This window comes from Mandrillus leucophaeus, unplaced genomic scaffold (assembly GCF_000951045.1).
Source record: "Mandrillus leucophaeus isolate KB7577 unplaced genomic scaffold, Mleu.le_1.0 Scaffold731, whole genome shotgun sequence".
Lineage (NCBI taxonomy): Eukaryota > Metazoa > Chordata > Mammalia > Primates > Cercopithecidae > Mandrillus > Mandrillus leucophaeus.
Window position 1 is genome coordinate 451,163 of NW_012107931.1, and position 15,731 is coordinate 466,893.

A 15,731-nucleotide genomic window follows, 5' to 3' on the forward strand; every position below is an offset into this window, starting at 1 on the left:
CAGCTACTTGGGAGGCTGAGGCAGGAGAATCGCTTGAACCCGGGAAGCGGTGGCTGCAGTAAGCAGAGATTGCGCCACTGCACTCTAGCCTGGGCAACAGAGTGAGACTCTGTCTCAAAAAATAGAAATAAACAAATCAATTAATTTTAAGAAAATATAATGGCTGGGCACAGTGGTTCATGCCCTTAGTAATCCCAGCACCTTTGGAGTGGGCCTACTGCTTGGGCCCAAGGAGTGCAGCCTGAGCAACATAGTGAGACCCTGTCTCTACACAAAATAGTTTTTAAAAAAAATGGCTGGGCTCACACGTGCAATCCCAGCACTTGGGGAGGCAAGGCAGGTGGACCACTTGAGGTCAGGAGTTCGAGACCAGCCTGGCCAACATAGTGAAACCCATCTCTACTAAAAATACAAAAATTGGCCAGGCATGGTGGCGGGCATCTGTAATCTCAAGCTATTCAGGAGGCTGAGGCAAGAGAATTGCTTGAAACCAGAAGGTGGAGGTTGCAGCAAGCCAAGATCACACCACTGCACTCCAGCCTGGGCAACAGAGCAAGACTCTGTCTCAACAACAACAACAATTAGCCAGGCATGGTGGCAAGTGCCTGTAGTCCCAGCTACTTGGGTGGCTGAGGCAGGAGGATCGCTTGAACCCAGGAGGTCAAGGCTGCAGTGGACCTTGATAGCACTGCCACTGTACTCCAGCCTCGGCAACAGAACAAAACCCTGTCTTTAAAAAACAAAAACCAAACAAAAAAAGCCCCATAATTTTAAGATAGGAAAGTCTGGCCTACTTAGTAGGCAAAATAAAAACCCTAGATGCCATAAATAACATGAATTGCTTAGACTTCTAATTTAAAGCTTTTGTATGATATGAGATACCATAAATGAGCAAAACACAAATGATAGGCTGGGATCAGTAAAAAGAATCTGCAATGTGCATTATATATGCATAATAGACAAAGAGCTCTTATATAATAATAGTTACAAAATGCAACACAATTGAAAAACGGCCAAAGGCTCGAAGTAAGCAAGTCATGAGAGAATCATATATAACCAATTATCACAAAGATGTTGAACCCACCCAGACCTAAACTAGCAAAGATGCTAGTAAGATGAAAATGCAAATTAAGATGAATTACATTTTTAGTAGCAAAACCAAAAAAGATTATCATCAGGTTGTAAGGAGTTAATACAATTACTTGTGACCCAGTAATTTTGCTTTTAGGAATCTATTGTACATAAATACACATGTGTAAAGAAATATATGTGCAAGAATATACTAGAACATTACTGGGATTAACATGAAATTGGAAATTATGTAAAGTTAGAGGAATGGTTTTGTCAAGGTATATCTATACTGTGGAACACCTGTGATATTGTGACTTGTAGGTTCCTCTGGCTTCCTGGAATAGCTCCTAAAGCCCTTAAATCTCCAAAGTGGTAAGTGTCTTTTGGATGCTAATAATGACTGATGGTGGAGGGGGGCGGAGATCCTGGATAGCCTCAACAGGGGAGCTGGTTGCCAGGGGTATCAACCATAAGATCAGTCCCATCCCCCAACCTTGAGGAAGGGAATGGGGTACTGAAAGTTGAGTTGATCACCAGTGACCAATGATACAATCAATCATGCCTGTGTGATGAAACCTGCAAAAAAAACCCCAAAAGAACCAGGTTTGGAGAGCTTCTGGATAGCTGAACACACAGAGGTATGGGGCCTGGATAGAGGTGCACCTAGGGAGGGCAGGGAAGCTCTGAACCCCTCTCTCCCTTCCCATATCCTGCCCTATGCACTTCTTCCATCTGCCTGTTCATGTTTCCTTTGTAATAAACCAGTAAGTGGAAGCGTTTCCCTGAGATCTGTGAGCCGCCCCAAAGACGTCCCAAGCAAATTAAGCAAACCCAAAGAGGAGGTCATGGGAACCTCTTTAACCCAGCTGGTCAGAATCTGGGGCTTACAACTGGCATCTGAAGGGGGACAGTCTTGTAGAACTAAGCCCTTAGCCCGTGGGAATCTGAAGCTATGTCCAGGTGGAAAGTATCAGAACTGAAAGAATTACAGGACACCCCGCTGGTGTCCACTGGAGAACTGGTTATTGGTGGGGAAAAATCCCCACACACGTATTGGTGCCCAATGTGAAGTACTCCAGAGTGTCAGAGTAGGAAAAAACCAAAGTATTTTTCCTATCTCCTTTAGAACTATGCAGCCATAAAAAGAATAGGTAAGCTATACATAATTATGACATGTCAGTTAAAACTAATATTAAGGGCTGGGCACGGTGGGTGATGCCTGTAATCCCAGAACTTTGGGAAGCCAAGGTGGAAGGATTGCTTGACCCCAGGAGTTTGAGACCAGCCTGGGAAAACTTGGCTCTACAAAATATAAATTTAAAAAATTAGCTGGGCATGGTGACACACACCTTAGTCCTACCTATTCAGGAGACTGAGGTGAGAGGATCACTTGAGTCTTGGGAGACTGAGGCTGCAGTGAGCTATGACTGAGCCACTGCACTCCAGCCTGGGTGTCAAGGTGAGACCTTGTCTCAAAAATAAGTAATACAAAATAAAATGGAATTAAAATAACTAAGGGGACAAAAAAGAATATATGTAGTGATAAGATAAGGTCTTAGGTCTATGATTCCCAAACTGCACTGAGATCCCTGGGTTGGTGAGCACACTCACAGCGGCACCACAGAATATTATAAATTTTCAAGAGACTTCATGTGTAATACTAGTTTGAGGTTACTTCATGGTTTTAACATTAGACCGCAAAATATTCAGTGAAGTCAATCTTTCCAAAGCTGGGTTTTGGTGGTGCTAGATTTGGAAAGTTTTTCCCCTCCAAACCTCATGTTAAAATTTAATCCCCTATGTTGGAGGTATGGACTAATAGGAAGTGTTTGGGTCATGGTGACAGATCCCTCATGAACAGATTAATGCCCTCTCTAGAGGGGAAGGGAATGAGTTCTCATTGTTCATTACCTGGAGAGCTGGCTGTTAAAAAGAGCCTGCCACCTCCCTGCTGTTCCTCTTGCTTCCTTTCTTGACATGTGATCTCTGCACATGCCGCTCCCCTTTGCCTTGCGCAGCTGCTGAGTGGAAGCAGCCTGAGGACCTCACCAGAAGCCCAGCTGATGGCAGCACCATGCTTCTTGTACAGCCTACATGGTTCTTGTAGAACCATGAGCTAAATATATAAATCTCTTTTCTATATAAAGTAACCAGCCCAGGTATTACTTTATAAGCAACACAAAATGGATAACACAGGTGGTTACTATGATAAAAAGCAAATACTGTACAAAACTAACACTAAAAAAGAAATGAGGATGTCAATTTCCCACTGATGCCAAGGTATGAGGTATTGTGTAGTGCTCTATAGGCATTCACATCCCACTAGTACTTCTTAAATTAGTAATTTAAGAACAAAATTGCCAGGTGCTGTGGCTCATGCCTGTAATCCCAGCATTTTGGGAGGCTAAGGCAGATGGATTACGAGGTCAGGAGATCGAGACCATCCTGGCTAACAAGGTGAAACCTTGTCTCTACCAAAAATACAAAAAATTAGCTGGTCATGGTGGCGGGCGCCTGTAGTCCCAGCTACTCAGGAGGCTGAGGTAGAAGAATGGCGTAAACCCAGGAGGCAGAGCTTGCAGTGAACTGAGATTGTGCCACTGCACTCCAGCCTGGGCAACAGAGCGAGACTCTGTCTCAAAAAAAAAAAAAAAAAGGACAAAATTTAAAAATCTTTAAATTTGTCTTTTGGCCTAAGTATAGGGGCATTAAAAAAAATTACTGGCACACTAAGGATACTGTAAACCAAGACAGTTTGGGAAACCTCTGTATTAAGTGAAAAATGCAATGCAGAACAATTAACAATCTGAGTTGATAAACAATTATTACTATCTAGTATACATTTACACTAGTACATAGAATTCGGATTAAAAATGTCAACTCAAACAGTTGACAATGACTACGTCTAGGTAGAAGAATAAGAATTGAAGAACAGAGAAGGGATATTTTCAGTTCATTGCTCTCTATAGTTCTCTATTACATCCTTTTCTACCAGGAAGCATCTGCAGTACAACTGCAAATTTGGTTTTTCATTTTATATTGCATCTGTACCTGCAGAGAAATCCATAACAAAACAATGGCAAAAGAAAAACATCACAACACCATTTTCTATGCAGGTATACATAAGAAAGTTCAAAAAAAGTTTGGAACTTCCTGGCAGCCAAAGGGGAAAAAAAAATCTTAAATTATAGAATTTTTATTACAGGTCAAGCATCCCTAATCCAAAATCCAAAATGCTCCAAAATCCAAAACTTTTTTGAGTGCCAACATGATACTTAAAGAAAAATGCTTGGCCAGGCACAGTGGTTCACACCTGTAATCCTAGCACTTTGGGAGGCCAAGGAGGGAGGACGGCATGAGGCCAAGAGTTCAAGACCAAACTGGCCAACATAGCAAGATCCCATCTCTCTCTCTCTCTCTACATATATATACACACACCCACATACACGTATATATATTTATATAATATGTATACAAGTGTGTGTGTATATATATATATTTTTCCATATATGCAAAGGAAATGCTCCCAAGAGCATTTTGGATTTTAGATTGAGGATGCTCAACCAGTAAGTATAACACAAATATTCAAAAATCCAAAAAAATCTGAAATCTGAAACACTTTTGGTTCTCAGCATTTTGGATAAGGATACTTCTGTATCAGAAAGGAATGGGAATGCCAATTCTTCAGTGGAAATATAAACTAAGAGGTGGGAGGGGCAACTAATATTTCTTTACTCTGCAGGTGCTTTGCTTGCTTCATGACTTTGACTTTCAACAATCCTTCAAGTGAGGCATTAGTTCATCATTACACCTGAAGAAGTCGGAGGTTCAAAGACCTCATAAGAAGCAAGTGGAAAAGTAAATGTTCAAATTAGGTCTTCTTTTCCAAAAATCCTGTTACATAAAAGTATAATGCAATGCAGCTAAGCCAAGAACTGTGGTCATCTGCATTGAGATTTGTTTCTGTTAAGATAATTAAAATGATTAATGGGCCAGGCGGGGTGGCTCACGCCTGTAATCCCAGCACTTTGGGAGGCCGAGGCGGGTGGATCACCTGAGGTCGGGAGTTCAAGACCACCTGGGCCAACATGGTGAAACCCCGTCTCTACTAAAAATACAAAAATTAGCCAAGCAAGGTGGTGCATGCCTGTAACCCCAGCTACTCGGGAGGCCAAGACAGCAGAATCGCTTGAACCCAGGAGGCGGAGGTTGCAGTGAGCCAAGATTGCGTCATTGCACTCCAGCCTGGGTGATGGACCGACACTCCAACTCAATAAATAAACAAATTAATTAAATAAATAAAATGACTGACTTGGGAAAATACTAACAAAAATTCATTTTAAATTTTATTATAAAATAATTTTTGACTAAAAAATATACAAAAGGAAGACAAAGTCAGTCTCTCCACCTCTGCTCTCACTCCCACTCATTAAAGATAACATTATCTCATTCCAGAAATTTTCTATGCATTTATATACACATAATACTTTTGTTTTACCTAAATGTGTTCATACCGCTTTGCCATATTTCCCCCCACATAATAGATTTTGGACTTATTCAGCCAGAGAAAATCTCATTAGCCGTCATTGACAAACAGTTAAAAGGGTTTTTATTTTGCTTTTACTTTTTTTTTTTTTTTTTTTGAGAGGGAGTTTCGCTCGTTTCCCAGGCTGGAGTGCAATGGCGCGATCTCGGCTCACCGCAACCTTCTCCTCCCGGGTTCAAGCGATTCTCCTGCCTCAGCCTACTGAGTAGCTGGGACTACAGGTGGGTGTCACACGCCCAGCTGATTTTTTTTTTTTTTTTAAGATGAAGTCTCACTCTGTCGCCTAGGCTGGAGTGCAGTGGCGCAATCTCGGCTCACTGCAACCTCCGCCTCCCGGGTTAAAGCCATTCTCCTGCCTCAGCCTCCTGAGTAACTGGGACTACAGGCGCCCACCACTACAGCTAATTTTTGTATTTTTAGTAGAGACAGGGTTTCACCATATTGGCCAGGCTGGTCTCAACTCCTGACCTTGCGATCCACCCGCCCCAGCCTCCGGAAGTGCCGGGATTACAGGCATGAGCCACCAGGTCCGGGCTAATTTTTTTTTTTTTTTTGATACGGAGTCTCGCTGTCTCCCAGGCTGGAATGCAGTGGCGCCATCTCGGCTCACTGCAAGCTCCGCCTCCCAGGTTCACGCCATTCTCCTGCCTCAGCCTCCTGAGTAACTGGGACTACAGGCGCCCACCACTACAGCTAATTTTTGTATTTTTAGTAGAGACAGGGTTTCACCGTGTTAGCCAGGATGGTCTGGATCTCCTGACCTCGTGATCCACCCATCTCGGCCTCCCGAAGTGTTGGGATTACAGGCGTCAGCCACCACACCCGGCCTTTTTTTTTTTTTTTTTTTTTAAAGTAGAGATGGGGTTTCACCATGTTGGCCAGGATGGTCTCGATCTCTCGACCTCATGATCCACCTGCCTCGGACTCCCAAAGTGCTGGGATTACAGGCATGAGCCACCGTGCCCAGCCTCTTTTGCTTTTATTTTCTATTACAAACAATGCTGCAACGAGTATCCTGCTTGTCTACTGAAATTAACTACATTTTAAACTGACACTCTGGGGTTGAAAATACATCATGAAGTCGTCTGGTTTTGCTCACCTCTGATCATACACTTGCATTTTCCATTACACATATTTGTTTCCTTCCTCCGCTACTAGATTTTAAGTTCTTAGCAGAGTTTGTCTTACTCACATCTGAATCTCTAAGAATGTCCTGATTCCAATAGCTATTCAATAAATGTGTTTCAATTTTGCTAATATTGGAAGATGGGCTAGAAAAACAGTAGGTGTTATTTTCCCTCCCATTTGTCTTACCCTCTCTAATTTTTATATTTTCTACTTTAAAACATAGCAAATATGTCTCACTTTTTAATCATTAAAAATACTAACATTTCAAAAATAAGAAATACTTACTTGTATTCAGAAACTGGGAAAAGCACCTTTAAGATGGTTATTACCACAGCTGCTCCTGTAATTCCAACCACCATGATGTTCAAGAACTGAAAGAATACTGGGAAAACACTGCTCCAGAACCTACACAGATCTTTTCTAAACTTTTCCATCCACTGACACATTACCTGAAAAAGGAGTTTTGATTAGATATGCAAGTTGCATCGATCTCTAAGAATAAACTTTAAATTTTTTAATGTTTTAGCTTTGGGATGATGAAAATATTTTATATTTTGATTGTGCTGGTAGTTACATGGGTGACTACATTTGTCAAAACTAACTGTATACTTTAAACGGTGCATTTTATTTTAGAATGTGCCTCAATAAAGTTACTTATAATTTTAAAATGTGTTCTAACAATACAAGAACAGAAATGTTAATAGCCTGTAAAATTATTTATATTGTTTTCTAATTACAAATCAAAAGAAAATAATTGCTAATTGACAAGAGATTCGTTAGGCTAGTCCATTATAAATGAAATGGAGCAGAGTCAACTATCTGTTTCCAGTACCTAGAGCACAAGAGAAAGAAGAGAAAGACAAACATATTAATAGCTTTTAGAACAAATGGGAAGTTCACTGTGTACAAAACATGTTTCTATACTTTAAGAGTGAGAGAAGAACCCAAGGTGGGCACTCATGGCATGGGCTATGAAGACAGTCTGCTCTGAGGCTGACCTGCTAAGGGAGGTTAGGTAGACAGGGTAAAGGTGCTACAGTCCACACTGACCCCAAATATGCAATCCTGACCTTCAGTGAGAACTACTACTCCTTTAAGACCAACCATAGACCCTGCTCATTTAAAATGAATTTTGGGTAGGGGCCTACTTAATACACACAGAGATATCAGGATACTCTCTGAACCCATGAATATATTCCTAGTAAGCAGTATAAATGTCACAGGTAACATTCGAGAAATTAGTAGGTGCTAATGCATATTTGGATGTAGTACCCAACTTATTTAATCCTTATAACAACTTCATGAGATACTATTTTACACTACTATTCAGATTAAGTGGGTGCCCCACTGTACAGATAAAGAAACTGAGGTTAGAGAGATTAAGAATTTGTTCAAGGACGGCACAGCAGCTCATGCCTATAATCCCAGCACTTTGGGAGGCCAAGGTGGGTGGATCACTTGAGGTCAGGAGTTTGAGATCAGCCTGGCCAACATGGTGAAACTCTGTCTCTACTAAAAATACAAAAATCAGCCAGGCACGGTGGCATGCGCCTGTAATTCCAGCTACTTGGGAGGCTGAGGCAGGAGAATCACTTGAACCTGGGAGGCGGAAGATTAAGCTGAGATCACACCACTGCACTCCAGCCTAAGTGACAGAGCGAGACTCCATCTCAAAGAAAAAAAAATTTTTTTGTTCAAGTCACATAACTAGTCTGTGGCAGAACCAGGTTTCAAGCCTGGGCAGGCTGACTCCAGAAAGTACATTCTCAACCACCTGAGCTGAATCACTGGGCAAGATCCTGAGGGCACAATGCACATGTGTGTATGCAAGGTAGCAGGTGCAGAATAAACACAGAAATCTGGATATGAGAAAAAACTGTGGAATTGATAATTCTAACCACATGAAATCCAGCACCTTGATAATCATGATCTGACTACAATATTATTAAACAAAGCTTGAAGAGGAAAATAGGAATACCTAAAAGTATCACATTAAGACCAAGATGAGTCCCCTATCACCAATGCTCCATGGTTCCATTTTCATAATTTCCACTCCATTTTAAATGCTAGATCAATTTTCTTCATCATAACCATGAATGCTTATGATAACACCAAATAAATACAACACCAAATACTTGATTTACCTTATATGAAGATGGAGGCTCTGCTCTGAGAGGAGTTTCAGGTAACTTGCCAGGTAAAACATCTTCATCTACAGTGGTTTCCACATTCCTGATAAGATACTGGCTGGTGGTCTGCAGTGAACTAACACTTTCTACCCAGGAGAAAGAGCAACATTACCAAAATGCTGGTGTCTTATCCTACTAAACCTAAGATTACCAAACCAATAATAGCATTTAGGATAGTAAGAACACATATTTTACCATGGGAGAAAAAATGAACATATCTGAATGTTCACTGATTTAAATGCCAGAAGAGAGCTATAAACGAAGACATGTATAAGGAGCTAAAGCAGTTATGATTCTGTCACATAGAAAGCCAAAATTTTAGAAGTTCTACGTTTCTGTGAAAAAAGGAATAGTTCTTCATCTGAATGAACCTTTACAATAGTCTTATTACATATTTTGTGATCAGTACCCAGAGTAAGAGTGAATAATTACTGAAAAATGTCACTATGCAAACAGCACTGATCACATTCTACTAAGGCTCAAAATAGAGTCCTAAAATCCTTAAACGGACATATGAAGCAACACATGTTATGAAGCATTTTTTAAAGAAGCTCATTTCCAAACATATTAACTATTAATTAAAGATCAATAGCAACTTTTGCAAATAGTGTAAAAAACAACAAAGTTCAAGAGTATATATAAAGCTACCAACTAAATAAATAATCTGCTTAATACTTTAAATAATGGTCTTTTAAGTTACCTTTTTTGGAGAGGTTAGGAAGGGTAAATAAAATGTCACTGTCTCGAGAAATAGAGTAGAGCGTGCTTTCTTCCAAAGGGAGGGTATAGTTTGAATGTCTGAGTATTCCCCGGTTCTTAACTAAAATATCAATTTCAGTGACATCCTTTTGTTGAACCTGTGAAAGAAAATATAATTATTCTTTATTTTAAATAGTGGCACAGCCCCATAAAAATTTAAAAGCAAATTTTCCTCCCAGATCTATATAACTAAAACATGTGTTCTATTCAGATAAATTATTCTTTTTTTTTTTTTTTGAGATGGAGTTTCGCTCTTGCTGTGCCCAGGCTGGAGAGCAATGGTGCGATCTCAGCTCACCGCAACCTTCGCCTTCTGGGTTCAAGCGATTCTCCTGCCTCAGCCTCCCGAGTAGCTAGGATTACAGGCATGCACCACCACACCTGGCTAACTTTGTATTTTTAGTAGAGACGGGGTTTCTCCCTGTTGGTCAGGCTGGTCTCGAACTCCCGACCTCAGGTGATTCGCCTGCCTTGGCCTCCCAAAGTGCTGGGATTACAGGCGTGAGCCACCATGCCCAGCCGACAATTACTCTTTATTTCCCCGTACTCCCACTTTGGGGCACTTAACTTGCAACTTTAATAATATTCCTGTCTGCTTTAACACTTACTACTATAAGTTTAATCTCGATTCTACTTCATTTACACACAGAGACTTCATTTACCATAGAGGAAATGGTAGCAGAACTATGAGCCAAATTGAATCTCTTTCCTTACTTTCTATTTAATAATGTCCATACATTTTAAAGTGATATAAACATGTGTGGATATGGGAAATTTAAAAAATACATTTCAAATGCTAAAATAAATATACACAAATTGTAAATAATTGGATATAGGCAACATTAGACACCTTTCTTATCAAGTCAGAAACAAAATAACTGAACACATGCATAATACCTAGCACAAATCTAAATCTTTATAATTTAATTCCCAATTAATAAACATACTATCTTACTTGTTTTCCATCAATCTCTACTACCTCTTCTTGAATGACAATTAGCTGCAAACTGGAACCAGATGTCATAGGCCACTCATGAACTAAAATCCTTACACTGACAATTCCAAAATATTCTTTTTCCTCCAAATTTTCAAGATTTTCATTCTTCACTATAAAAAAAAAAGTAGTGACAACTTTGAACAAAAATTACCACCAAATTTGTTACTGAGTTTGATTATTTTGATGACATTTACATGGAACAAGACAGTTGTAAACCAATTTCTTTGGCTTTCTTCATCCCTGATCTCAATGCCATTTCAGATTTATTAAAAACAAAGACAATCTGACAAATCTTTATGACTGCTTACACTCATTTGAACGGGCAAAATGTGTTGATCTTTAGACTTTGTATGAAATACCACACTAGCAACATCTTTCCTTTTTTTTTTTTTTTTTTTTTTGAGATGGAGTCTTGCCCTGTCGCCCAGGCTGGAGTGCAGTGGCGCCATCTCAGCTCACTGCAACCTTTGCCTCCTGGGTTCAAGGGATTCTCCTGCCTCAGCCTCCCGAGTAGCTGGGATTACAGGCTTGCACCACCATGCCCAGCTGATTTTTTGTATTTTTAGCAGACGGGGTTTCACCATATTGGCCAGACTGGTCTTGCTAACTCCTGATCTCAAGTGATTCACCCACCTTGGCCTCCCAAAGTGCTGGGATTATAGGCATGAACCACCGTGCCCGGCCCATCTTTCCTATTCTTTTACACAGGTTGGCAAGGAGGAACCAACAAGGCATAACTATAAAGCCAGCCAGAAGATACAGTCAATCCCATGTTTTAACACAGTAAGCACATACATTCATCCATTCATGTATCCACAAAATCCTGTGAGAAAAGATGCCCAAGCAGTAAGAACATTGAGTTCTTTTCTCAATCCTTTCCCCGATAAGTGACTCATTACTATTAGAGAAAGCAGGTATGGGGAAAGAGGGTCGGGGAGGTCTGTCATTTCTCTCTGGTAATGGATAATGGGGTAGGACTAGCTATTGTCCATGTTCTTCTCTAGCTAGGAAACCCCTACTCCTGCTCCAGTAGAAATGGGGTATAGTACCTGCAATTGGTTTATAGAGCCAATGGTTACTCTATTAAGGTAGAAGTGCTATCGAAAAAGATAAAGCAACATACACCAATGCACCCGCCACAGATGGAGCATTTTGTTTCTATCCCTCAAATAATCTGAAGATTATCTGCCAAACAGGAACCCAGATGTACAATCTGAATGCACACCCAGCTGTTTAATCTGATTCTGTGCTTCTATAGGGCTACTTCCTTTGTCTGGAATATCTCAATATCTAGTTCATTAACTACTTACTATTACAAGATGTACCTACCTGTTCTCCCCTGCTTTAGTCCCCCCTCCAAACCATTCAGACAACAGTGCCAGGCTCATCTCACTGTGACGTGGTTTTCAGTCCACAGCCTCCTGCTTATGCACCTTTAGTGGCACTTCTGTGAGGTTCCCAGTCCTCTAACTGGTCGTCCTCAGGCTCCTCATGTGGCCCCTCACTGCTCCTCTCTCTAGTGTGCCTGCCTAATCCTTCATGCCCTTTGAAAGGCACCACTGCCAAAGGTACCCCCTCTCTCATGGTCCATCCCCACGTTTCAACGGACCATTACACTCGTGGGTCTGCCTCGTAGAACAGCAGGTGCTGTGTCACCATGTCCATAAGCCCAAAGACTAGGGTACAGGAGACTCAATGGGTGAGAAAATGCAGTCATATAAATACACCCAAGTGGCAATTCTTCAGCCTGCAAATTTGGTGCCCGACATAGTTTGGATGTTCCCCCGCAAATCTCATGTCGAGATGTAATTCCCAATGTTGGAGGTGGAGCCTGGTGGGAGGTGTTTGGGCCATGGGGGCAGATCCCTCATGGCTTGGTGTTACAACACCCCCCTGCCACTCTCGCTCTCTCTTGCTCCTGCTCTGCCACGTGAGACACTGGCTCCCCCTTTGCCCTCCACCATGAGTAAAAGCTTCCTGAGGCCTCCTTAGAAGCTGAGCAGATTCTGGTGCCATGCTTCCTGTACAGCCTGCAGAACCATGAGCCAATTAAACCTCTTTTCTTTATAAATTACCCAGTCTCAGGTATTTCTTTATAGCAATGTGAGAAGAGCCTCATACAGTACCTCTAACACTGAGTAAAATTAAATAAAAAACAACAAAGCCCTTCATATTCTGACTTCCTTACTGTGGTAGGCAGCTTTCAAAAATGCCTCTCAATGACTCTTGCCTCTAGGAGTCAGACATTTCTGCAATTCCTTCCTCAAGTGGGCTGGACCTAGTGACTAGTCAGTTAGTTACCTCTCTATCTATCCATGAATGAGACAGTCTTTTTTTTTTCTTTTTGTTCTTTTGAAAGAGACAACCTTGCTATCTTGCCTAGGCTGGTCTTGAACTCCTGGCCTCAAGTGATCCTACAGCCTTAGCCTCCCAAATAGCTGGGATTACAGGCACGAGCCATTACACAGAGCCTAGTGACTTGTTTCTAACATACAGAGCATAGCACAACTGATGGAATGTTACTGCCACAATTAGATTATTAAAGACTGTGACTTCTGTCTTGCTAGAACTCTTTTTCTTACTGGCAGTCTCGCTTGTCCTCTCAATGATGAAGCTAATTTGTCACGTTGTGAGACGCTCTATGGGGAGTTTCATGTGACAACGAACTGAGGAAGGCCTTCAACCAATATCTGGTGAGGAACTGAGGCCTCTGTTCAAGAGTTCAGAAGGAACTGACTCCTGCCAATGACCACATGAATGAGCTGGGAAGCAGATTTTTCCCAGATGAGCCCTGACATGATGGCAGCCTTTTGAGAACCACAGGACCCCACTAAGCCAAGCTCAGATTCTCGACCTACAGAAACTATGAAATAATAAATACTGTCTTAGGCCACTGATTTCTGGGTTAAACTGTTATGCAGCAATAAATAACAAATACACCAACTAAAGAAAAAGTTTCTTTAAAGAATTAAAGAAGATTTGTTGTTGCTGCTGCATCTAATGTTTTGAAGATTCCTGTTGTAACTGGGTAAGATGAGCATTTATTTCAGTTATCATAGAAACAAACTCAGTGCACTGACTGGGATGACTAAAATATGGCCATAAGAGAGGAGAGAGGCTGCATTCCACGTCCTGTTTCCAGTGAATACAACAACAAAAGAATTATTATTTCAATAGTACTAGCATTTCCTTTCTTAGCTACCATGGATTAGCTTGTAGTACACCAACCCTCTTGCAATGAACCACTTGCAAAGATCCGCTAGAAGATGTAAAAAATACACACCCACATATACACACAAAACCTATATCTGTCTAGAGGCATCAGAAGCTAAAGACAGCCAGCACTTGAAGGGCCAAGAAAAGAGCTCCCTGAGGTGAGCACAATATCCTATGTGACTTCTTCCCCCGAAGGCATTTGCCAACTCCCAAGCAGAACAGGTAGAGAGGTTGAAAAGCTGAGTAGAAAGCAATGACTAGGAGGCAAGAAAGCTTGACAAAGTGTCTGGCAGTCTCCCCAGCAGGTGAGAAAATAAAGTGTTAAAACAAAAATGCTAAGCTATGCTTCCACAGCCAGCAAAAATAGCCTTCTAAAATGAAGGCAAAGAGATGTTTTCAGACAACATAGGTTTCCCTATGTTGCCCAGGCTGGTCTCGAACTCCCAGGTGGAAGTCATCCCCCAGCTCTGGCCTCTCCAAGGGCTGGGAATACAGGCATGAGCAACCATGCCCAGCCAAAAGTACTAATTTATTGGTAGCAAGGGTAACCACTAAAAGAACAGTAAAATTATGTAAAACCAAGACAGAAGGGAACTATGATACCAAAAATAATTAACCTAGATGAAGGCAAAGGGGGAAGAAAAAGAAACACAGAACAGTTGGCACAAAGAGGAAACAATTAAGAAGGAGGATTTAAATCCAAATGTATCAGTAATTTTATTAATGTAAATAAGTTAAAATCCCAACTAAAAGACAGACTGACAGAAACAACAAATGGGCCGGGCGCGGTCGCTCACGCCTATAATCCCAGCACTTTGGGAGGCCGAGGCGGGCGGATCACCTGAGGTCAGGAGTTCGAGACCAGCCTTGACCAACATGGCGAAACTCTATCTCTACTAAAAATACAAAAATCAGCCAGACATGATGGCGGGCACCTGTAATCCCAGCTACTCGGGAGGCTGAGGCAGGAGAATCACTTGAACCCAGGAGGAGGAGGTTGCAGGGAGCCAAGATCGTGCCAAAGAACAGGCCATTGGCCTGTTCCATCTATGAAAAAAAAAAAAAAAAAATCCTATGTATATTCTTTGTATTTGCTATTTCATCCAAATAATATGGCATATTCCAATGCAACGTACCTGCTTACCTTTAAGCAACTCAAAATTTTTAAAGGTTAAAAATAAAATGTTCTACTGACATAAGGATAAGGGTAGAGTAAACTGATAATCAGACAATTCATTTTCTTGGCTTTTGCTATCCGATTTACTACCTTTATGCACCTTTTTTTTTTTTTTTTTTTTTTTTTTTAGCCAGGGTCTCACTCTGTTGCCCAGGCTGGAGTGCAGTGGCGATCCTCCCACCTCTCAGGAGTAGCTGGGACTACAGGCACACATCACCACACCCAGCTAATTTCTGCATTTTTTGCAGAGACAAGGTTTTACCATGTTGCCCGGACTGGTCTCCAACTCTGGGCTCAGGCAGTTCACCCGCCTCAGCCTCCCAAAGTGCTAGAGCCACCATGCCCCACCTCTATGCACATTCTTACATCAATATCAACTTACCAGAAATGCAGTTTCATCAATGCTGATCTTATGGAAAATAGTGAATATGCCAGAAGCAGCCAATATAAAATAAGAATAGAGTTTTAAACACATTAGTGTTATTGTACATTCTGATTGTGTGTGTGTGTGTGTGTGTGCTCTTATACACATCTAGATGTGTATAAGAGACAGCTCTAGGAGTCAGACATTTCTGCAATTCCTTCCTCAAGTGGGCTGGACCTAGTGACTAGTCAGTTAGTTACCTCTCTATCTATCCATGAATGAGA

At 41.3% G+C, this 15,731-nt stretch overlaps 1 protein-coding gene across 1 annotated transcript in view; it reads right to left on the reverse strand.

Annotated features, from left to right (window-relative positions):
* The window catches only part of GINM1 (glycoprotein integral membrane 1), a gene marked incomplete at its 5' end in the record, with an annotated part of 35,673 nt that overhangs the window by 9,482 nt on the left and 10,460 nt on the right, over window positions 1-15,731 (reverse strand). The window contains 4 exons of the mRNA XM_011965665.1: window positions 7,031-7,194; window positions 8,890-9,020; window positions 9,635-9,791; window positions 10,649-10,800. Of these exons, the coding sequence (XP_011821055.1) occupies window positions 7,031-7,194; window positions 8,890-9,020; window positions 9,635-9,791; window positions 10,649-10,800 (604 nt within the window). The remainder of the gene's footprint in view (window positions 1-7,030; window positions 7,195-8,889; window positions 9,021-9,634; window positions 9,792-10,648; window positions 10,801-15,731) is intronic.